General features: G+C 41.9%; 1 protein-coding gene across 3 annotated transcripts in view; it reads left to right on the forward strand.

The window, feature by feature from the left end:
• The window catches only part of AGAP1 (ArfGAP with GTPase domain, ankyrin repeat and PH domain 1), a 386681-nt gene that overhangs the window by 139186 nt on the left and 222556 nt on the right, over window positions 1-24939 (forward strand). For all 3 annotated transcript variants that reach the window (XM_075511168.1, XM_075511170.1, XM_075511169.1), the window contains exons 4-6: window positions 9130-9215; window positions 13423-13564; window positions 17201-17335. In XM_075511168.1, the coding sequence (XP_075367283.1) occupies window positions 9130-9215; window positions 13423-13564; window positions 17201-17335 (363 nt within the window). The remainder of the gene's footprint in view (window positions 1-9129; window positions 9216-13422; window positions 13565-17200; window positions 17336-24939) is intronic.

Genomic DNA, 24939 nt, shown 5'->3' on the forward strand with positions numbered 1-24939 from the left:
TGTATTTCAGAATTATCTCCTTTCAGTTCTTTGTCTTCTATTTTGTTATAATACTATCAGCTGATTATTTTTATTTGGCATTTCATGCTGACATCCAGATATAAGATAACACTTGTCTTTTTTTTGATCATTTTAAAGTATTGCTGCAGTTGGCTCTCTTGGGCTTTTGCAGCCTTTCAGGCTTAGCATAAAAGAGCGTGTTTATGTATTCTGCAATCTCCTCTCCTCAGCCCCCTGGGACTGGCTTGTGGGTTAGCGACTTCTTTGAAGACCTCTCTGTTCTAGCTGTCAAGTTGGCTGCTGTTTAAAGTGTCGCACAAATAAGGAACTACGTTGATTAAAGGCAGAAGTTAAGTATTTGCTCTTTTCCTGGGGAGAAGGTGCTGAAGAAGCAGTTTCCTAGAAGGGACTTCCCTTTTAGGTTGTGTGCCTTGAGGGTCGGCTGATCTTTAAGATGTCTTTAACGTGTTGCACCTTGGATGCTCAAAGGTTTTGGTGACTAATGTCTGCAGGGTTTGTGCCCTTCTCGTAGCTGGCTCCTCTGAAGGTTGTGTCCCAGGTGAAAACTGTAATTCGGATTTATAGCTGCTATTAGAACTTTAGGCTCTTAATAGTAATAAAAGTGACTCTTAGGTCTCCAGTGCTCTTTGCTTTCTGCTGCTGCTGAGTCAGAAGCCAGTTTGGAGTTTCCGCTGCTGGAAGAAGGGCCTGCCTTCCACTTTCTTTTTCAAGTAGTACTTCTGGTTGTATTTCTGAATCATAGCCCAGTCTCTAGCTCTCGATCTTAAAGCAGAATTTAAACGTGTTCTTTAAACATGTTTCTTTTTCAGCTTGTATTTGCTTTCTTATTGGTGGTGGTTTTCCTTCCGTTTAATCTTACGTTGTTTTGGAGGGTTGTATCAGAAAGTAGGGCATAGTAGTTAGCTGATTTTATTCACAATGTGTTTAACTCTCAACAGCTCTTTTAATTTGCTGCTATAGCAGGCCGTCACTAGGTTTCCTACATGTTTTAGGAATGGCAAGGGCCTTCCACCGTGCAGGATGGCAAGATGAGACCTTGGCTGAGCGAGGGACCGCGCTCCGGGAAAGGCAGCCTGTCCCGCAGGAGGTGCGGAGCTGCCCCTGCCCCGCCAGCGTCCCGTGCCGGGGCAGAGGGGGTCAGCTTAGCTCCCGGCTCTCGTGGTCGGGCTTTTCCTTCCTTCCCAGTGAGACTTTTAAACAGGCAACCTGTTCTCCTCAATGCTGCTAATTTTAAAACTTCCTGTGTATGTGTGTCGGGCTGCCATTCGGCAGTAGGTAACATCCATCTGAAAAAACTTGTAATTCACTTGAGTATTCTCATTCTCTTTCCTCCCTCCCACTCCCCCTTGGTTCTGAGCGGTGCTAATATAAAAGGTGTTCAGTGAAACACAGAGTACAGGTGGAAAATAGATTTTCCTACCCCTTAAGATACAGTATGCTACTATGTAATGACCCTTCTGTTCTCATATTTGAACTGGAATATTTTGGGAGGTAATTAAAAAAAAAAATATTATGATAGTTGCTTTGTCTGGGTTTCCTTAGCAGATCTCAGTATGATTTTTTTTGTGCGTGTGTTCAGACACAATATAGTATAATCACAGCTAGCTAAGTCCAATTTTAACTTCAGGGTTACTATTTGTAATGTAATACTGTAATGAAAGGACAGATATTATAGAAGCCAGCTATAAACTAAGTATAAAAAGCGAAAGGATATTTAAAAAAAAAAGACAGAGAGAAAAAAAACCCCTGAAATCTATGCTTCTGTGCTTATAGGAGTTAAGTTTTTGGCTTATCTTGGTTATGCAGTTTAGGGTTTGTTAGCAGGTATGTTAAGATCTTTGAAATTATGTTGGAAGCTTGTAAAGTTGAACTTGCATACAGAAATTTTGAGCAGATGTGGGCAGGAGGTGATTTTTATGATACATTGAAAGGTAGAAGCTGTGTGAATGTTAGTGTCTGGAAGACGAAATGTGTGATAAAGCAACTTTTAAGGACCTGCAGTAAAAAAGAGCTATGGTATTTTAAGTCATGGGGCTAACTTGGTAAGGAACTTTGTTTGGAAGGTAGTGTTTTGGGTTGTAAGCTTTTTAAACTTGAAAAGACTGGTGATGGAAACAGGTAGGAGTGTCCTAAAGTAGTATCACATCCTGCCCAAAGAAGTTGATTGCTGCTGTTTGGTTTTTGTTTGTCTCCAGCTGGCTTGATAAAAATAAGCTTTTAAAATTAGACTTGTATATACAATTAGTGGGTGTGACTTGTGTAAGCAACTGTCTGCACCTGCTGTCCATAAAAAAAAAGTAAAATAACCCAAGCAATAATTAAAAAAAGCTATCGTATATGCCTGATTTCCTATCTTACTAGTAGGAATTGAGTCATTAATTTAATTGTAGGCCCTTGTCACCCGGCACAGTGGGGTCAGGCAGGTTCTTTTAGGGTCCTTGGCAGGATGATGACAGCACTACAGATGGCCGTTGGCCTTATAAAATGGTGGTAATTATGCTGGCCAGGGGCAGGGGGTACTGGTCACACCCCTGTAAATGTACAAATGCCTTTTTTTCTCTTCCATTTTAATACTTAATAAGGCATAGCTTTTAAAATACTTGGGCATGTTCACCTGAAGAGTTTTACTGTCTGATTAAGCTCCGACATCTGAGATTCATAGTTGTGCCCTGATGAAATTTAAATAAAGCTGTGCTAAGTGAAGAGGTGATGGTGCTGGAGAGAATGCTGAAGACAAGGAGCACAAGCAGCAGTGCAGGGATTTTAAAACAGGTTCAGGTGTAATGGCAGGGTTCGGGGTACAGAGAAAGCCCTGCAGGTGATGCGGTGGTAAGCGTGGCCGCACGAGGCTCCTGCACGCGGGGCCTTGGGGGGAGTACAGGAGATCTGGGTCGCTGTCGGAGGAGGAGGAGGAGGTTCCTCGCAGGTTCCTGCTGGTTATTTTCCTCCCCTTTGAAGTGTCAGAAATATTTTTTCACGTGAATGAACTATGAAAAAGGGCATACTCACAACATGTAATGTATTCAGCTTTCATTTGCTCCGTGCCAAAATTTTTCTACGTTTACGCGCAGTAGATGTCAGATGAAAATGTGTTAGTTCATCATGTTGAATTGATGGGTGTCTGATACCTTGTTTGTGGAATAATTTCGGAGATGTGAGAGCTTACGTGCAGGGCACGGGTGCTTTATCACTTTGCAGAAAATGTTTCAGAGTTTTGCAAATTCACGCTAGAACCTTGAGCAGTATTAAAATCTCAAGCCTATTTATTGTATTTAAAAATCATATATAGTTTGGTGTTGTGCCTTTCTTAGGAGGAAAGACAGACATAGATTCTTTCCAGGCAGGTATAAAATGAGAGGCGTGATTCTGGTGTACTTGCTAAAAATCAGTCTGCTGCTTTAAATGTGAATGGTTTTTCTATCATGCTAAACGTTAAGTCTGTATGGTACTTTCTGCTGTGTCATACACTTCAGTATTACCTAAACATGTTTTTTTTTAAGCTGTCTTTGAGAGAGGCCCTGCCTGTATGGCTTCTGCAGAAAAGGGAAATCGGGTACCAGTGAAGGGTCTAGGTTGCTTTGCTGGTTTTTGGGGTTTTTTTACCCAGGTGCTTTGCTGGGAAGCCGGTGCAGTTATCTGCTTGCGGCTGCAGTCTCGCGCGAGAGCGATGGTTCCCTGGTCTTTGCACTTCTGCGGTTATACGTTCAACCCAGCTCAACCACGTATGGTTTCTGAAGGATTGTCTAGCACAATATTTGCATTAAAAGCTAACTTTACATGTGGCTGAAAGATAGTTTGTGATAGCTTCTCTGCTGCTGATACCAATATGAATTGACATCGAGCACTGAGCACAGCTTGATTTGGTGAAAATTTAGTTTTAATGCTTCTTGTGTAATAATATGCTTTCTGTGGAAATGCTGAGGAAAAACATTTTCAAAGTAGTTTATTTAAATAAAAATTTGGGGTAACGATGAACTGCAACACTGGCGTTGGTTTGCTGGGCTGTTGCAGTCGTCGTTCTTTAGTGCTTCTGCTTAGTCGCAGAAGGTTTTGCGAGCATTTCTTTTTTGCGAGCGTTTCTTTTTTTCTGAGCTTAACCAACAATTTTTGTCTATTTGGTCCTGAAATGATGTATGTACGAACGGAGGGAATAAATGACTTTTTAACGTGTTTCCCTGAAGAGGAGCCAGATTCTTGGCACTGTATTTTCCATCTTAAGAAAAAAAAAAAGGAGAGAGAATCTGTGCGTGTAAGACAACTGACCGCTGTTGTCAAAATTCGCATGTCATTGGAAATAGAAAATAGAGGCTTTTACGGCTGCTTCAGTCTTATCTTTGTCTCTGCTTTCCTGCCTGCCCCTGCCTGCCCTGCCTCCATGCTTGTGGTAGACATTCAGCCGCTGCATTGTCATGTGGCCAGCCCCCCGAATTTATCTTTCTCATATGGGCAAATAACTTCATCCCCGTGGCAATTTGCTTGAATTAAAGAGCCTGGCGAATGCAGTCGAGCCTGGGGATACAGTATGAAAATCAGCGGCTGCTTGGGTGAGCAATTACGCAGTGAAACGGCCATCAGCTAGAGGAAGGGGCAGCCAGGCTTTCATAGCCGGGTGAAAACCTGCATCCGTGGAATCCCCTATGTATATAAAGCTCTTGCCATATAGACCACCTTTGATTACACGTGTGTGCGGTATTTAGAATTAGTATCGCTATTTACTGAAGGACAGTTTTGCCCTACTGCTGATTCAAAGCACTAACCTTTGTAGAATGATGTGCATAGAAATGAGATTAGGAAGCTTTTGTTGATTCCCTCAGCCTGGTATTCTGTCTTTGTGCTGGGTCTTTAGCCGTGGCTGTAAATCACTGACATGCAGAATTTATTTAGCTTTATATTGATCAAAGCTGTATTTTTATCTGGAGCTTTTTATAGCAGGAATCTGGCGTAACGCACAGAAGAGAGTGGGTGGTGTTATGGGTTGCTTCGGAAGCACCGCTCTGTATCTTCTGGTGGGTATTGTGCGTGGCTCGTATGCAGGAGTAATATTTGCCACCTTATGCAAAATTTTGTACGTCTGAAAATGAGTCTGTGAATTGACATTGATCTTGCCCTGGAAAAATGGGAATAATGCAGCGATTTATAAATACAGAGTTTTAGAGGAAATAAATAAACCACATACTAAAATCCTCCCAAATTAAAGCTTCCATGCAGTTTCAATGATTTGTTTTTATAAAATTTCTGTGACATTTCATGAAAACAGTTTCCAGCTCCATCTGTCTGGCTGCAGAGAGTTATTAGGTATTCACTGGCATGTCTTCTCTACGGCTTTAGAGATGGGGTTGGGGCTGCAAGTAAGTGTACTTCAGCTGTTGATTGCATGTCTTGCGCTCTAGCATCTCTGTGCTTTGACGTGCCTGTTAGGACATAGCAGGAGCGATCGCTCCGTCCTTCAGAGCTGCGGTCCAGGCTGCCAGTCTTTCTCTTTCAGTGCCTCCTTTGGCAGGTACATCTGGGAGTTGAGAAATTCCCTCATTAAAAACCTGCATGTGTCACAATGCTCATGGGACTAGAACAAAGCTAGCTGCCTCCCTTGGGAGTAGTGCTGTGGGTTTTTGAGCTCATTCTTTAAATTAAGGTGGTCATTTCTTTGTTTTCAGTGTCGTCAGTTTAGATGGTACGTTGTGGTTCCATCATATATCTGTGTATATTTAGAAAAATACAGTGGTATTTTGTAGCCATGGGAGACTTGGCTTCTTTGACAGGTTGCGGTAGTTCAATATTCAAACTGGCTGATCTCTCTAATTCCTCTTTCCCGATGGCCCTGTGATGCTTTACAAACTCCAAAGATGTATTTTTAAAAAAATAACTAGCGCAGTGCTGTCCAAGCCGAACCATCCCCAAATCGCTGCCCTTGCTCTGCTTTGACTTGCCCGACCTGGAGATGGGTCGTGTCAGGGCTCATCAAGTCAAAGGCAGAATCAGTCTATTTTTTGCCTTAATCTTGTGACCACAGATACCTGCAGGACAACCACACGGCCTTGGCTTCATACGCTGGCAGAAGTCTGTATATTCTTCAGTGTTTATACTTCTGTTTGTGTAAATTCTTGATACTGAGGTAGGTTTTCTGAGTCTCTGTCCTGTGTAGTACCTAATGTGACGATGTGCGCATGATAAGGGCTCTTTAATGGTGTAGAAACGTAAGTTAATAGGGATGCGTCCTGCTTTGATCTCAAATTTGCATAAAATAATTCTTACGGCGGAATGAGCGTGAGTCTGCTGTTATGTTTCTGGGTCTTCAGATTTGATTTGAAATGCTTATTACAGGTTGGAAATGCAGGGCATTCTTTTAAACGTTTTGGTTCTGGGGGTTATTACATTTAAACTATTTGTTGTGAAATACCTAAAGCCAAACAAAAGTAAAGGAATGCGTGAGGGTGTGCAAGGAACTAGTGCATATTCCAGACAACGAGTATACTCAGCTTTTAAGGGTAAAGAAGCCACTTGAATAGATTTAAATTGACTGTATGTTTGTTGACACTGCTCTTCCAGTGTGACAGACAGTGGTGAAGTGGTACAGCACGTCAAGATTTGAGTTTAATTCTGGAAATAAAAATACATTTTTATTTACAGTATTATTTACAAGTATCATTCTACTGAGCTCCAAGCACAGTGTTTTTGGGGAGGGCGAGGAACTGGTATACAAGCTGGTCGCTTAATGTGGATTTGCGTAGGAAGAGAGCTGTTGGATACCTCTATACTGTATTTGTTAAATATGGTACGCTTCTCAAACCTGCTCCTGCAGACAAAATCTTTAGTGATCCTGAAGTGGCTCTCAAGAATAAACCTCATAGTGCTCACGCTTGTGGTCTGTGTATATGCATTTTAATACTACATCCATGGATTTTTTTTTTTCTTTTCTTTTTCCCAATTCTCTACTTAAGCTTTTTATTTCACCTTGTCTGTACCTTCTTTATACCTCTGAGGACTGTTTGAAGATACAGTGAGACTTGAAAGGTGTCCTATTGACAAGAGGGAATGATGAGTTGGCTCTGAAATGTGTTCAGTTCATGGTATTTTATAATTAGTTGTGTGAACTTTCAGTGTTTAAAAAAAGGAAATAGGAAATGGGAATTACGCAGAACTTTCACTCTTCAATCACGTATATGCTGCATTTCCATTGGTACTTACAGCTCTCAAGAGCCTCTCTGGAGGGCTGTATATTAAGTAATTCATCTTATTTAACGCTTCATTATGAAGTGTATACCGTTAATTGACGACATATAGAAATAACGATCTGCATAATAGAAATTCAGTTCCTGAGAGCTAAGGCTAGTTTCCTTTCAAAGTTTTACACTTGGTTTTGATTATTCAAGTTCACTAATGATACTTATTTATCTGCTACTTGATCTTTGAAGGCAAAACTGAAATCCAGTTTGTAAGCAAGATATTGAAAGTCTATACATAGCTCTTCTACTTCTGTGCAATTAAACAACCAGAAATGTGACAGTCTTAATTGTTGCGTGTTTGGTACTGCGAAGCTGTTCGTAATAGGGTAGGTTTGTAAAGAAATTTAAAAAAATAACAAGCAAAAAACCGACACAAAAACAACAGCAACAAAACCACAAACAACCCCCCCTGTTCTTATGTCTTTTATTAAACAGAAATGTGTTTAAACATGCTTAAATATTGCACATAGCTGTTGAGTGATCTTGATTTGAAACCTGCTGTAATGGTTGGGCTGGGGGAATGGTGGGTCTAACCCAGTTTGTTTCCCTAAGGCTAGCAATTTTTGTGCAAATGTTTTGAGGATCAGTGTTAGCCCGTACGTGCTGACTTATTTGCTTAGAGAGCTTGTTTGGAGAACAAGTCAGAGTTGTTCACTCACGTATCCTGTGTTTAAATGCATTGGTTTTGATAGTACGACAAGTTTTGAAGTAAGCGTAGTTGGGAAGTAGAGTTCAAATTGGAAATAATTCCAGTTAAAAAAAAGGGGGTGAAGAAAGAAGTTTAGCGTGTGTCAGTAGATGGGTTTTATCTTAGTCTGGTAAGTTCAGATGTGAGGCGGTTGGACGATGCTAAGCATGGGGGCCTTGGGGCCTTTGTGGCTTAGGTGGGGAGATAAGAGTGCTTTTGCTTCCAGGAGAGGAGCCTAAACGCAACCCAACTACTTAGGCAGGCCAAGTTTGCTAATCCTGGCTTAGGCTCGGTCACACCAGAAACCCTAAATGTGATTTGTCATTATCTGAAGTCTGTCATGAGACACAGCAGGATGCCCGAAATACGCTTGACCCCAAAGGAAAGCAGTCCCAATTCTGCCCTTGGCTCGTGCTTGAAGTCCCCGTCAGGCCAGCGGAGAGAGGAGGGAACGGCGCAGCTGCGCGCCCCGGTTCGGTTTCTTAGGTTCGGTGCCAGCTCTTTGGTCTTCACAAGCACTCAATATTCTACATCTCCCTGAAATAATAGGATCAGGAATAGAATTTGGCTGAAGGCTGTGACTCCGCTCTTTTTATCTAGGTCTCCAAAATAGGTCTGTAATCCATCCTGCTAGTAAGTGGCACAACATTCTCTGTTAGTTTAGTACATCTCTACAGAGATACCACCATTGTAGTTTTTTTTGTCTAACATGTGTCTAGTATTTTCCCCTAACCATGGTTTGTGAATATAGAAGTATCATTTTCATAACATTACATGTGTGCCGTAAGAACTGGGCTTCTCTTGAGGAAATGCCAATTCACACAAGAAATTTATTTTAGTTCTAATACCTGATGCTGTTTGGACGCAACTGTCCCATGTTTGCCTTTCTTAGCGAGACTTTTCTCACCATTATATAAAACAAAGGCGACTGTCTTTTAACTATATGTGTCAAAACCAAGTACACCCAACATGGGAGTCAGTGTTTGTAATGCAGTTGTTGGCTTTTTTCCACATTAGCCTTCTTTTTAAAGTACGTGACTTAACTTTCTGAAGCAATTTCTATGCATATGAACTTAACTTATAGTCATAGTAGTTCATTAATTTGCGAAAGATCACCTTTTTTTCCGCAAGCGAAGCCTTTTTCTATTTTGTACATTTTGCTTTTTCTGTTCTGTAATGAGTTACTTTGTGTGACAGGTGGGAGATTCAAGAAGGAGATAGTAGTTGATGGACAAAGCTATCTGCTGCTGATTAGAGATGAAGGGGGCCCTCCAGAGGCACAGGTGAGCATTGCATATACAGAGCTTTGCCAGCCTAACCCCGCGGTTCCCTTTCTTTTACAAAACCTTCCTTTGAGAGCTGGCTTTGTTTTGTTCTTTCCTGGGTCCTGCTCGTCTTTCTGCTGGGAAGAAGTACATGTCTCCCTCAGGTGAAAAATACTCTGCTTAGAAATTATTTGGGATTTCAATTACATTGTGAGACTGTGTAATAAAGATACATGGCTAGCTTATGTTGAATGCCTAATCGATATGCTTCCAGTGACCACAAAATTGCATGTTATTAAGATTTCTTCCGAGTTAGAATCTCTAAATTGTTAAAATGCAAAGTAGATGTATGCACAGCGACAGGCGTACTTGTGTACAAATCTTTGCGTTCCCTTTTGATTCCACGTTTTGCTCCCTGTGCTGTTTAAGACTCAGCTTTGCGAGTTCCAGTTCAGCACCACTGAGTTCCTGGATTTCTGACTTGGTTTCTGTATACGGCGTGTTACCTCCTTGTCTCTGCGAAGGTGACGCATTGGGATTTGCCTTTGAGAAGACACTTGGGGTTTTGTGTGCTTAACTCTCTTACTTTATTTTGAGCGATGGGAAGTGAAGCGTTTGCTTATGTGGTGCTTAAAACCCTGCAGGCTCTGCCAGCCTGTCTGCAGGCGGTGTCCTTGTCTCCAGGCATCCTCCTCCTCGTCTCCCTTCCACCTCTTCTTACCTGAGCACTCACGGGGTTTCTCAAGTGTGTTGGCTGCCGCTGGTCTTGCTTTGCTCGGCTGTTCAGTGGTGGATCAGCTTCAAAAAAAAAAAAAAAAAAAAAAAAAAAATTCTAGCTGCAGGAACTGTGCTATCGCCAAACAGCTGAACGGGAGCTGTGCCAGCAGCAGCAGCTTGTGTTTCAATGCTCCACTATTGCTCATTAGCTGCAGGAGGATTAGAGCATGGGGGAAGGTGCCCGGACAAAGGAGAAGAGAAAGGAGGTGGAGGAAATGGAGACCAAGAGAGACATCCTGGAAGGAAGTTAAAATAAAAACAAAAAATTAGTGTCGCTGACACATCTGCAGCCGTGTGAGGCATGAGCCTAAAAGAAGTGCTCTGTTTGAGGCTGTGAATAATTTGGCTGAAGTACACACCAATGTCCAGGCCCCAATGCTTAGAGAACATTCACTCCTATGAAAACATAAATACTGGAGTTGTAAAGGTACACACAGCAATCTAAATATTTTTGTATCTGAAGAATTGGTTTTGCAGAGTTCATTTGAACTAACTGCAAACTCATGAACAGACACAGTGTTTTGCTTGTGATCTATGCTAGGTAAATTTGGGGGTTTTAATTACTGTTGTGGCTGAGATTTGTCCTTCAGCAAATAACAAGTATGGAAAGGTTTAAGGTGCTAGTGCTATTTCATCTTCCAGAAGACGTGTTTCACATGTAAATTCTCTTTGGATTTTTTTGGGTATCATTTCAAGGTGCATGTATATTAAAGGTCTTTAATCTGTTTATTAATCCCTGGAATAAAAAGTTTACTCTTGGGTTCATGAATATATATAACTCTATAATGAAAATGGAATACTATCAGAAGAAAAAATTGTTACCTCCCACTATTCGCTTATGATACAGAAAGGACTAAGGTTTTGCTTTTTGCAGCAGCCCAGTATATTTTTGTGGATAGCTGGGATAGAATTACAACTTCAATAAGTAAGGAGCTAACTGCGGTCTTCCTGGCACTCAGCAGCACGGGGCTCGGGGAGAGTTCTCCAGGTGACGGCTTCTTTGCTTCAGTGCAAAGAAGGCTGCAGCTCAGGTCTTGGTTCACCGTCCTCTTTTTTTGGCAGGAAGGGAGGGAAAATGAACTCACCTGAAGACTCACTTTCTGGATCTCTGGGCTCTCTTGTCTAACATAAGATTGTCCGAAGATGAAAATAATTAAAAAATAGCTCATTTCATAGAACAGGAAGGTGGTGAGGTGCACTAGCTGATGCTGCTTCAGTCTTGCCACCGTCCAAGTTTATGAATATTGACCATTTCTTTTGTTCTTCAGGTTTGATTTTGTTCTTGCTGTGATCTGTTACAAATGTAGTGGTCTCCTATTGTAAAACCTGATTAACGTAACTGAACTAAAATGAGCTGTCACGTGCCATTTTTTTTTTAAATTTAGAACTTTCGTTTATGGTTTGGTTTTGTTTGGACTTACCTTGAACAAACAGATCTGCTCAGTCACAGTAGTAAGTCTGAAGATGGATTTGTATATCAGCAGCTGAGCTATCCTCCTTATTTCAAGCTGTTCTCTGCACAGTGGTGTGGATGAGACATCCTGCCTTTCCAGACCTTGTGCGTGTTTTCCAAAATTCCTTTGGTTTTTAATATCACAGGTCTGGCATCCACAAAGCTTAAACTTATTTTAATATAAAAAGAGAGGTAAGAAATTACTGGAAGTATTTTGTGTCTGGAGGGCACTGCACTGAATAACCACCCTCTGGATTTTTTAATAATCTTCATTAGAAGGCTGCTGCTACACACTGATGAAAGATTAAAAAAATTTAGAGAGACTGTTAGCTTCCAAACTGATGCTTTAAGGATGTTGTAGCTGTAAGGAAGAGTTCTTGGCATGATGCTGCTGAGTCCAGTCAGCGAGAACCATTTTATAATAAGACCCAAACCCAAGTCCACAGTAATGACGCTGTCTCTGGTTCCTTTGGTTAGGTCTTCTGGTTTGAATAGTTCAAATTTAATAGTGTGGTAGCTGACCTTATTCTGGCAGTAGCTATGCTGTGTGTAGATAGCCTGTCCTTAACATCTAGATGATTGTCCTCCTGACTGTCTTGAAAACCTCAAAACATTTTTGGCTATTTTTATGCTGTAACCATAAGAGACGTGTTTGGTTTCAAGTACAATACAGTCATAAATATGCACATTAACTTCAATTATTAGCTAATGTGCTGTATGAAGAATAGGCAAGAAGTACTACTAGCCCCTGCTTCTGAAAGACGAAAATGTAATGAGCTCAGCAACTTCAGTATGTAACTTCATGCTGCTCGCTCTTTTGTCTTCCCTTTGCATGTGCCAGCTTGGGATGCCTTACTAAAAGCTGAGATTGTGTGAATCTACAAACGAGTGAGCGAAGCAGTTTAAATACTGCAAGAGCAGAAACAAAACTGCAAGAGTTGGTAGGGCTGAAGTAAGAGCTTACAGACCTACGCTGGTCTCATAAAACTCAGCAAAATGTATATAAACGCTTCCCAAATGAGCCTTTTTGCAGCTCTCTGTATGTTCAGTGTTTCCCCAGTCTACCTGGCGTATTGTAGTAGTAATAAAATAAAAAGTATGAATAGCGATGGCTGAAACTTGTTTCCATTGGTCTAAATTTGGGTAGGAATGGAATCACTTAGGGAAAAATAAAGGCAGTGAGGTAAGCTGAACTTCAGTCTTTTTTTGATGTCCTGTATACGTTTACTGTTATGTTAAATGTGTTTAAACAGTCTTATTCCACTTGTGAGCTAAAACTTTCTCACTTGCATGGTCCCTTAAGCAGCACCTTGCCTTGGCCTGTGTATATGCCTGTCTTTTAGCAGATGACTGATGCCAAGAGAGAATAGTTTGCTTTCACGCTGACAGCCGAATGAGAGATTCGGTACCGTTTGCTCAGTTAGAGTGTCTGTGTAGTGGAAAATTGGAAATTTTGAAATTAATGTTTTTGGACATTGATCAAGATGTGAGAATTATTAGCAATGTCTGTAAAACCACAACCATAATACTTGTCCTGGCATTAACAGAAACATCAGCATGCATGCATGTAAAGCACAGGGTGGGGAAATAACACACTAAAGAGGGCACCCAAGTCCCTAGAGATAAGTGGTTTTCGTTCATAATTCACAAATTCAGAAATCTGAGGCTGCGATGTTTTCTTTTTCCCTGAATCAAAACCAATGTGCACTGATAGTAGTTGGGCTTGTAATACCATATACCAGTGAAGAAGAGATGCAGTTGTGAGCGTGGGGAAGAACCTTTGTGTGTCCCAGATCCCTGTCACTTGCAGAGTGATGAATGTTGATTCATCATTTTAGTAACGATATGCCACTTTTAAGGCCTTGGTTATTGTCACTGACAAAGTTTCTCTGATGATGTGTATTTCCCTCCAAGTAAGGTAAGAATGTTTCTCTCTCTGTTTTTTCCTCTTCACTGCTTTTCTCACAGTATGCCTTTTCCATTTTTATTCTGCAGTTTGCCATGTGGGTGGATGCCGTTATATTTGTCTTCAGCTTGGAAGATGAAATTAGCTTCCAGACTGTTTACCACTACTACAGCCGTATGGCTAACTATCGTAACACTAGTGAAATTCCAATGGTACTAGTGGGAACCCAGGGTAAGTGCAGTCTTGATTTACGAGTGTATTTCTGTGACCATATAGACTGTTCCAAGCTGGCAAAGCCATGTCCTGTCTCTTCCCCTCTCTTGCGGCAGCACCGCCACTCATCTGATGACGAGAGCTCGTGGATACAGTGCCGGTTAATCAGCAGGGTGGTGGTCTGCCATCTGGGCTTCCTCGGCTGGCTTGCTACAGGGCCGTGGCATTGCGAGGACTGCTTTGAGATGGCAGACGAACGTCCATGCGGCGCCCTTGGGAGAGGGAGCGTAGGGCTTTAGCAACGATGACTTAGAAGAACATTTAAAAAAATGCTTTCAGTGCTTGCCAGTCACGGTGGGTTTCTTGATCAGCAGGGAGATGCTAATGTTCAATTTGGGCAGGTGAGTCGGTTGTGTAATGAAGTTCTGAAGTGAGACTGGTTTCCTTTAGCTTGGCTGTCTAGAAGTGATCAATACCTTGGCATTCCTAGGAGGCAGATGGATCAGGGATCGAAAACCTGCAACACTGTGTTAAGAAACAGAACGGAACTGTGCCCTTGTGCAATCCCTCAGGTATACCATTCTTCAAACCAAATGGGAGCGTAGCTTTTAGCCTCCTGAAACAACTCCCCCCAATTCTGTTTTTCCAAAACTCCTTCTGGAGCAGCAGCTAGCCACAGCTATCTTATGGGGCAATGTGGCAAGGGAAAGGTACCAGCAATATTTCAGTTTCTTTTGCATCTGAGCTGTCTGTTGGATATTCCCTGCCTTGTTTTGTCAGTGCATCTCAGTAATGTTTCAGCAGTTTCTCATCCTGTGGTCGGTTTGCTGCAGGGAGCAGACACGTGAGAGTTGAGGCTGTTCTGTACCTAGCCATGTAGATGTCCCTCCTGTGATAATTCTTACCAAAAATGAGGAGTTCCTGTGTAGGTGCCAGACTTCAGACTTACTTTATAGAGCTGCTGTTTTGGAAGCACAGTACGACATTTTTGTGAGTTCCTTCATGGTGAAGCATTGCTCTCAATATATTGTCAGGTTACTGCGCTGTGATAGAGGGTGAAGACGAGTGTTGCAAGTTGCTCTTGTAGATTTGACTTCGGGCATATTCCCTTTTAGTGTGCGCCACTGGTTTTGGTGATGGTGAAGCTTTTCAGTGCTTTCTCAGCTTATTCTTTTGTCAGCCTTCTGGTCAGAGAGCGATTTGCTTTCCCCTGCCTGCCTGCAGAGCTGTGCCACCAGCGCTGCCACGTGAGGGCAGGGGAAGCGTGGGCAGCACGGAAGGAGGAATCGCAGCTGGGCTTTAGGCGGAACCAGATGACAAAAAATGAAAAGGGAAGTAGGTACACAAAAAGTCCTAGGATAGCAGAAACTACAGCCAAAAAGCAGAAATGAACTGCTTTGAAGGGCCACGCCGTCAGCTTAAAACCGGAGTGGAAAAGGGAGAGGGGGTTTTCCGGAGGTGCTTCCCTTTCTGCACTTCGGACGCTTTGGGGTATGGTTTTCCACCTCATTCCCGCTATTACCAGAAAGGAATTTGGTTTTTCACAGTTCGCTGTAGCAGCACTGGTAGAAAGGGGATTTTTTAAAATGTGGCTTAAGATGGAAATACTGCTAATTCTGGGAGTAAGCATCAGGGAAAAAATACAGCTTTTTAACTACATCGACTGTCAAACATTGCAGTGAGATAAAATATATGAAATATGTAAATATATCTGTTAAAAATATATTTGAAATATACCCGTTTGACATCTAGTTTGTTGGTTTTGACCAGTATTCTTGAAATGAGCCATGAAACGACATTTCCCCCAAAACGTTAGCACTGGCCTGATGCTTCCAGGCATCCTTCTCGCCCTCGTTGTTCTGCGGCGGGCCAGGCTGGAGCGCTGAACTGGCTTCAGAAGCCAAAGGGTTTGAAGCCGAGGTGTTGCGAATCCGTTCCTTTCTGAATAAATGTTTTCAGCGCCCTCTGCTGATGGGAAAAACATCTGCCGTTAGCTTTCCAACTAACTGCTCCGGTTTTATTAATCGCATCTCACGAGCAGGTAGCGATAACGTCAGTTGAGATGCGGCCGCGTCGCGCCCAGAGCTGAGCCTCAATCACAGCGTTGCAATAGGCGCTGACCTCATGCTCCTCTTAAAGTGATGCTTTTTTCCCTAAGAGCGAAGACAGTGTTGCTACCACGGAAAGGAGCGGATTTGTAGGAGAACTTTCTGAAATCGGTGCCTGTCGCGGTGGCCAGGTGGTAGCTGCGGAGTTTGTAGAATAGGTAGTACTGCTGTCTCGTCTTAAGACTTTTTTTTGCCAGAGCTAAGAGTTACCACGATACTTCTGGGAAAAAAAGTTGCTTTTTAAGATTTGTTCATAGCCTTATCACTTTATAAACAGTCGAGCAGTATAACCTTTGCAGAGTTCTTCGCTGTGATAGAGTAGCAATGAAGAAATTTCTCCTTCATCTGTTAGCAGGCTGGTTATTTTTTTTCTGGTGTAAGGGGTTTTTTCAGCTCCTATGGGTAAGCTCTAGAAATTGGAGTTAGAAAGCATGCATGAAAAGTAGCTCTTACAGAGGCGTACAAAGTATTATTATTTGTTTAGAAAAATATCATATTTATTGGCTTTGCAGTATGTTCGTACAATGTCTCATGGGTGCCTTTACATCAAGGTTTGAGACTCAAAGTCATTCACGAAGAGTTTCCTGGGTCCAGTGCTGGCTGTGGCTTGGAAGCAAGCTCAACAATGCAACCTGTGACTACATGAAAAATCTCAGTTTCGTGTTAAACTGGCGAGTGTCTGCCTGGACCGAGGCGTAGCGTGTGCCGCCGGTTCAGGGCTGGGGTTTAGCAGCCAGAGTGCTTTGCCTCCAGCCCGGCCTCGCTAGCACACCGTTGGCTGGTGCTCTGTGCCAGGGCAAAACACCGAGAGAACTAGCCTCAAAAATGGGAAGGACCGAAAATAAGCACACGGGGCAGATTTACATGAGGAACTGAGGGAAGAACTGGACCCTAGATTTTTAGCAACACGGTAATGGCAGTCCTGTACAGCTTTGTTGTTTCTTATCTGCCGTGATGATTTTTTCCCCAGTTGTCTTAGTGTTGGCTAGGTTTTTTTAAAGAAAAGCATCTCTTTAGTGCAAATCTAACGCTTTCCCCGAGTGTTGCAGTCATACCTGGTACCATTTCTCCCCCCATCCCATTGTTTCTCTACTGAAAATGTTCCTGTCCTTACGGACGTGTCCTGTTTTCTGCTTCACACTCTGCAGGTGAAGGTTACTTGTAAGCCAGTGCTGAAATTTATAGGAGGCCTAAAAATCATTTGATATGTTTATAATAATCACCCACTTGTTTCTTGAAGTATATTTTACATCAGAGCTCATGTTCTTTCATGTGATTGTGTATTTTTTGCAACTAGCGACCTAAATATACATTTAAGGTAAGCAAAAAGCATTTTAGGTTTTTCCTGGTTTTTGGAATCGATCAGTGTGCTGGTGACTTTAGTAACGAAATATAAAATCAGAGTGATGTGCACCCTTGTTGTTTTCTAAAAATTCCAAGTGTCTCATGGTTTATACTTAAATTCACTGCTTGGGTGATTATTGTAAGATGAGGTTTTCGAATTATATATAAATATGTATTTTTTTTTTCCCTGCTGTTGCTGTAGATGCTATAAGTTCCAGTAATCCCCGTGTCATAGACGATGCCAGAGCAAGGAAGTTATCGAATGATCTCAAGAGATGCACTTACTACGAAACCTGTGCTACTTACGGACTCAATGTGGAGCGAGTCTTCCAAGATGGTAAAGATTACTTTTTTCGTCCAGCATATCACACAGTACTGTAGCTGGGTTTTTAAATAACCACTGATGTCTGATAGCTCAGGTACTTGCCTGTTTTGCAAGTATTCGTTAATGTTTAGTTAAAGAAAACGCTCGTTTTTAGGAATTTGTTTTGTTATATTATCCTAAGTGCAGTAGAAGGCTCTTTATGCTGAACACAGCATGTGTACACTGTTGTATTCTCTACCAGCACCTTTAGTCTTAAGCATCTTAAGCTACTTTATTTAGTCTTCATTTATTTTTCAGTTTTCTTTGGTGCTTGCTTTATTTTAGCAAAGTTTTCTTTTCTTTCGATTCAGTGCTCATGGAGACGTTGAGAGGCTCTTTGTGCAAAGTAGTTGAAAACTGTCTTGCACATTTGAGAAAGTGAGAATAAATAGAAAAAAATTGATAGGAGTAGGGTAATCATGAGAAGTAACTCATGGTGTTCACGGAGTGTTAGAAGTTGATACTCCTGTATAGGGGTTTAGGAGTAAAGTTGGCTGCTTAACAGTTATTTAAAACGTCATTAACAGCAGCGTTCTAGTTTGCCTTGTAGGAGGTACTTGGGATCATTGTGTACCATCTCAAAAAAAAAAAAAAAAAAAAAAAACAAACCACAAAAGTTCTTTCTGACCATCTGTAACTATTTTGGAACAGTTACTCCTTGGAAGAACTTCTGTGGCTGGAGAAGCGATGCTGAACTTGGCCTTCGCTGTATGAGATGGGCTTTGTGCACCCTCTAGTGGAAATTCAGCCAGGTGTCTTGGGGCTTTGCTGTCTTCTCTTCTAACCATGGTTGTCTAGTGGCTGAACTTGTCAGCTCTTCATCGCAGCAATCCTTCTGCGTGTAAAAACCTTTGTAATTATGTTGGAAAACTTCTCAGAGCTCCTCAGTTCTGGGGTTTTTTCTGTGGCCAGCTTTTCATTGCAAAGACCTGCGCCGTCTGTGGTTATGTGAGACGGTGTCACATCAGTACCTATCAGAGATGTGTACAAAGGCAGCTAAAATTAAAAAAAGTAAGCAAAACATTCTAATTTTTAAATGGAAAATACTGACATGCACTGCACTAGGTTTAAATCCAAATAAGGGTGTTTTTACCTATCCTGTTGGCAGGATTTCAGAGAAGAGCATTTAAAGCTGTATCTTTGTGCTTTGCTCACTGTTTTTGTTGGAACTAGTTGCAGAGATTACTGTTTTCAGTGCCTAGATTTTCTATTTTGAATATGAGTTTCAAAGAACCATTAGGGGTTTTTGTTAGTACATTTATTTTTGAGTGCTAGCTATAGTTAGATTTTTAATTATATATTCCAAGTCGTGGTGTTTGTGGATCTTTGTACAGTCTACTTTTTCTTCTTCCTTTCCCTCAGGGACCTTCTGAGAGAGAAGTCTCTTGGCAGAAGGCTAGTGTGATCAACTTGTAAGCCTCCAGGAAGCTTATTTGTGTCTCTGCTAAATTTCAGTACTAAGTAGAAAGACTTGACGAACATCATGTGTTTAAGAAATGTCAAGGTTTTGTTTTACCTACATGGCAGTTAACCAGCTATTTAATATTTGCCAACTAATAGGATTAGGAATGCTTCTGTATAAATGTGTTACAGTTGCCAGACTGGGACCAAATCCAATTGCTGATAATTTTTGCTGTTTGTTTCAGCAGGAAACAAAGCAACTTCTTAAACCCATTAAATGAGGGGGTGTGCATGAACGGTGCAAGTTAGGGAGCACTTGATTAGACAGCTTGGTTTGTGCACCTCTAGGATGTTCGGGTTCAGTGTGGGCTTAACGACGTTTTTTAGTGGCTTCTTCAGAGGGTTCATGTAGTCTATGTGCAGACCTTTGAAAGGCAAGGGGTAGAAGTGCAGAAGTTTGAAGAAAACTTGTAAATTATCTTTCCTCTAGGAAAAGGACGTGAAATATCGTTGTGAGGTACATCAGCAGGCTGACTTTTGGGGGATAGGTGGTGTGTTGGGGAGGGCTGTCACTTGGCACCAGGCAGCGCTGTAGGTGCTGGCTATATCACCATTGCTTTAGTGACCATTAATACTGTGACAGCTTCTGACTCAGGACAATAAATTTGCATTTTTTTACTTTTTGGGCAAAGAACAGGTTACATCTCTGGTGAAACTGTATTCAAGAGAAAATAAAAGCTAGTACGATCAAACGTACTCTAGTTTTACACGCTCACGCACACACGCTCCATTTTTGTTCCAACTTCATTGTATGATGATAGGCATGGAATAAACAGTGTACACAACCACACCTGACGTGATTCAGTACAATTCCCCGCAGCGGCTTGTGACTTGGCATCGCTGGCACGTCAGCTGTCGAGCACTCGAGTGCTTTGTGAGGCTGGCTGCGTGCAGCCAGTCTGTTACCTTGCTGGCTTTGGCTTAGTATCGCATCTTCTCTGAAGCTGCTGTTAAACTGGAGTGGCTCTTTCTCATCTTGTGCTAAAGGAATCGGGCCCCTCTTTAACAAGGGAACCAAACATCTGCGTGGTTGCGTAACTTGGACCTCATTTATATATATATATATATTTTTTTTTTTTTTAATTTTATTTTTTAAATGCAAGTGAATTCTGCAATACAGCCTTTTGAGGGACTGCCTGTTTGGTCCCAGTCGAGGGACTTTTGAGCCCTGTTTGCTCAAATGCAAGCAGCACGCACACAGCATTGGTTAATAACTTCTCTTTGTGTTCAGATCCTCTGCAGAATAAATGGAGCCGATTATCCAAGATCAGAAAGCCTAGTCTGACTTGAAAAAGCACTTCTTGATGTGAATGCTGTCAATGAACAAGAAAAAGAAGGGGTGAGGGGTGGAGGGACAGGCTAAGTAGTTCTTCATCCAGTATGCTCTAAGCATTTCTTATTATTTTGAGGAAACCCTGAGTCAGTGCCAGCAGCCTTCGTAAATTAACCGCATTTTTCAGCAAACTTGAAAGGGGTACAGACCAATTATTGCATTTCATTAGTAGATGAATGGATAAGACAGGGTTTTCTATTGTTTGTAGGTGAGGAAGAATAGTTGTTGACAAGTCAGTAGCGGTATGCAAGACATGGAGCTACTATACCTATTAAGACTGCTTTCTGTGTATTGAAACTGTTTCTAGACTTTGCTCCCAGCTGGACGGGTATCTGTTCTTGGGATTTAGGTATAGGATTTAATGACTATTTATGTTATTCCAGGGTAGGTAATGCTTGGTGTTTAGATGCTCCAAGTGTTTGCTTTGGTAGGTCTGTGAGGGTATTTCACCATGTTGACCAAGGTCCCACGGCTTTTGCTGGCTTGTAGCTTTGATGAACACTTCACTTCTTTTACATTTTTAGGATAATGTTGATTGCAATGGGTGGTGTGTTTTTGGTTTTTGGGGATTTTTTTCGTTTTGTTTTTGTTTGAAAACGTAGATATTGTAAGAGGTGCGATGGGTGAGACTGGGTTTGGTTTAGTCATGTTAGCTTTAGTGCTCTCACTTTGCACACGACGAGTCCTGTTTTAATCAAGTCAAACACTCTGCAGTGGTTTGCATCAGCTGTGATTTACATATACAGTTTGTGGTCCAAATGCACCCTATTCTTCCTTTCCCTCTTCTGTTTTTCAGGAATTTTGAACTGCCAGTGAGTTGGTAAATCTGAAACTGTCTGTCAGCTTCCAGTGTCCAAACCCCTGTCTGTTACCAGTCCTAGTTACAGCAGACTTTTCTTTAACATACCAGTTAGCAGTTTTGTTACAAAAGGTGCTGGTTTACAAGATTTTTCTAAAATCTGGTTTCTTCTTTCCGTTTTCTGCCTTGATGTGATGTAGACCTACCTTTTGGATGAAGAAAATGGAAATGGCATTGAAGGGTGTTCTACTCACTTCTTCACTGGACACACACTAGAAATTAAATTTCTAATGTTTGCCCCTGCAAGCACCCACTGAACTCTGGTAGCGGTCATCTGTTACGACTTTTGTCTCTTATAACTCGTTTCCTGTTTTCCCCAGTTGAGTAGTAGAATAATTTAACTGGAATGGTTGTTGTGATGAAACTGGTGCTTTATTCTCTAGTTAAATCCAAACACATTGTTTACAATGCTTTCATTACAGTTAAGCTCGCTATTGCGTGTAACAGAGGAGGGTCATATTTTTGCAACACGAGCACTGCTTTACAATAATACTTCACTTTTTGTTTGCAGATATTTTTTATGAACGCTGATGTGTAATTAATGTACATCTATGTATTTTTAGATAACTGTTCTTCAATGTTTTAAGAAGCTGAAAAACATGATTTGTGAAGAGCAGTTGTCAGGATGGTGGTTCTTAGTCCTTTGAAATGCGTGTATGATGAGTTGCTCGTTTTCCCATACCCTAATAATAATTTACAAATTAAACTATTTTGATAGTGTGATACAGTTTTGTAATTCCCTAAGTGCGATAAGTATTCAGGCATCCTGTGGTGTGACGATCAGCTGACAATCAGCTGTAAAAGTTTGTACTCTAAAGCGAAGCAGGATTTTGAACATTTTAGAGGGCTGTTTTTAACCTTCAGCATTGTCCCACTTGGGTCTAATCTCTGATGCTGTTTGAAGTTGGAGTTGTATGAGCACGCCCTGAATTTCTGTCTGAAATAGAAAAGTAAAATTCCAGGTTCCATGGGATTAGCTCAGCAATGTGCCCAGCGATGGTGGTAATAAATTCTTTTTTAGCTTTTGATATTTGGAATTGAGAATTGTCAGAAAAGGGAATTAAGTTTTAAAAATAAGATCGAATGCTGATACCCATTTTACTTCAGATTTCCCAATTAAGAATTAGGGGGGGGGGGGTGTTTCCTACTTATCAGAATGGATTTTATCAATGACATTGGAAATGATTATTTTAATATTTCTTGTCAGTGCAGTATTGTAATGACTACGTACTGCCCCAGGATGCCTTTTTAATGATTTTAGCCTTCTTGAATTAGCTTGATGTACCATTAATGCATAAGAATTGCTTTTATTTTTGTTCATGATGTATTCATAATTGCACGTCTTTCCCTGCTTTATGTTCGCATTTTCTTTGACCCATTTAACTGCATGCTATGCAATTCTCTGACGTCGCAAAGGGAAAACAAATCTTCAAATTTAGAGGATAAAATTTTACCATCAGTATAGGTTGCATCACTGGGAGTGAAAGAAAAGGGCTTGCATATCATTTTGATTCCGAGTTGAGTCTGTTACTGTAGCTTAGCAGTTCACTTCAGTTGTACACCAGCTAGTGATCAAAGTAGAAGATATTTACATCTTTCAGCATACACTTTGATTGTGGCAATCCTTTATATTGCGGTGACCTACTACTGTAACTCTGTACGTGTAAGGCAAAATGCTGAAAACTTACTGGTGAGGCATGTTAGTATTATAACTTCAAAACTTCTTAATTTTTGGGAGATTAAGCCAATCTTAAGGACTTGCAGCCTGATCCACTTGTGTAGGTGGTAGGAATACATAGAACTGTATTTCTTTTATGTATGTGTATATACGTATGTATTTGTGTGTGTGTGTATAGACATACGTGTGTGTGTGTGTATGTTACGGATGAAACTTTTTGGAAAGGGGTTTCTGCAACGTTAAAGTTTAGAGCCTCCTTGTTACGGTACTATTAGACAAATTGCATCCTGTGAAAAAGCATTTGGTGGAAGCTTTCTGATGCAACTGATTTGTCTCAGATACCATGGATGGCATTGCTGCTGCCATGTCTGTCTTAGGAAAAATGCATTAGGGTTAGGGTTGGGGTTTATTCAGGGTTGGGGTTTGGCTTTTAGTACTTTGGCATGTGTCCTAAACAAGGGAGAAGGTGAAAACTCAAATACCACATTCTATTGTGCATGTAGTAGGATATACGTATCTGTTACATGAGTCGTCAAACACAGATTTGGGAGGTTTTACCTTGTACGGATGGCTGTAACACACAAATTTTGAAATAAAAATTCCCCAAATAGCAATAAACCTGTGAATATTGAGGCAGGAGTTACAGGTATATAATGGCAGAGGCCATTGCTGCCTCACAATTTGGACCTTTAGCTCTGGTGCTGTGCTGTTGCCGTTGTTTTTGGATGCTTTATTTGCAAATTAAACTCATCTTTTATTATGGAGTGTGTCTGTGTGTGTAAACATTTACCAGAAATATTTTATTTCCAAATAATATTTCTGATGTTACGTTGAACAACTGTGTCTAAAAGGGGGGGTACCTTGAAGTACGAATTTTCCGTTAAGGGATGGAAGATGACAAATTAATCCTCGTACAGCTGGATTGCGGGGAAGGGCTGTCACTTGCTATCAGTATTATCAAGTCAGCTTTTATAGATGTATTTTCATTAGGAAATGTTAATCAGTCTAATGGGAAGTAAATAAAGTCTCAGTCCTATTCTGCTGACAGCTATTTTGGGACGAGGCAATATTCACTCTTGCACTAGATATGGCCCGAAGGCTCCTTCAGTTTGGGCGCGGGAGGCCGGGGCAGTGGGCAGCCAAGTGCGGTGCAGAGCTGGGCAGCAGGTCCTCTGGCTCCTGGAATTCCTTTCATGTCGGTAAGGCGCAGCGGTGACCTTTCGGAGAGCGCTCACGGCTGCGGTGCTGCATCCGAAGCGACATGCCGCTCTGATTACTCGTTAGTTAGGCTAGTCAAAGATGGACTGATTTACTCGTTAGTTAGGCTAGTCAAAGATGGACTGATTTACTCGTTAGTTAGGCTAGTCAAAGATAGACTGATTACTCGTTAGTTAGGCTAGTCAAAGATGGACTGGATCAGCCTGGTAAAACTTTGACATGCTCTTCCATGCTGCAACAATACTGGAAAAAAATCTTTTTGGCTGTTAGGTCCAGATATTTGTATTTTACTTTTTTAAGAAGGAGAAATAAAAGAGATGTCATTTTTGTCCTTAGTATACTACGGCTTAGCCTGAAGCAACGCACTCTCATACCCCATTCATTTTACTGGTGTGTAAAGGAACATAAAATTAACGCTTTCATGTGGCATTTCACCATCAGTAAGGCACGGCAGGAGCAGCTGGCCCCAGCTGGGTGCCACCAGCCAGGCCGCTCCCCGCCTGCCCCAGCGGCCCCCGGGCCTGACAGGGCTCTGAAGCCCTTGAGGCCCTGGGGCCGTGACGCCCTCCCGCCCGCGCCTGCCTCCTCACCGGAGACGCGAAGGCTGTCCCCGAGTACTTCTCCTCACCACCAGCCCCGTTCCTCCCACTGAAGGCCTGTGCGGGGGGCCCGGGTGGCAGCTGGCGTCCTGCGGGCTGAGAACGTGGGGCGGTTCGCTCCAGAATGGGTTAGGGCCGCTCCTCAGGGCTGGCCAGAGGGGCTCAGCAGCAGCCTGGCTGTGCGCGCCGACTGGGTGCCCCGGGTTTTGTGGGGTGCTGAGGTTATCTGGAGCGGGTAGAGACTGAGGCTTTACCTCCCTGTAACACGGGGAGGATTTCACCTCCCTCCTCAAACCCCCCTAGATTGGTGTGGATTTGAGGCATGGCCTTGTCAGCGGAGGCCTTGCCCTGTCACCAGCTTCGTTCCTGACGCTGATGGGCAGTATTTCTACACTTGGTTATTGCTCTTAAATTTGAACATCAGTGACG

Source organism: Mycteria americana, chromosome 9, assembly GCF_035582795.1.
Source record: "Mycteria americana isolate JAX WOST 10 ecotype Jacksonville Zoo and Gardens chromosome 9, USCA_MyAme_1.0, whole genome shotgun sequence".
Classification (NCBI taxonomy): domain Eukaryota; kingdom Metazoa; phylum Chordata; class Aves; order Ciconiiformes; family Ciconiidae; genus Mycteria; species Mycteria americana.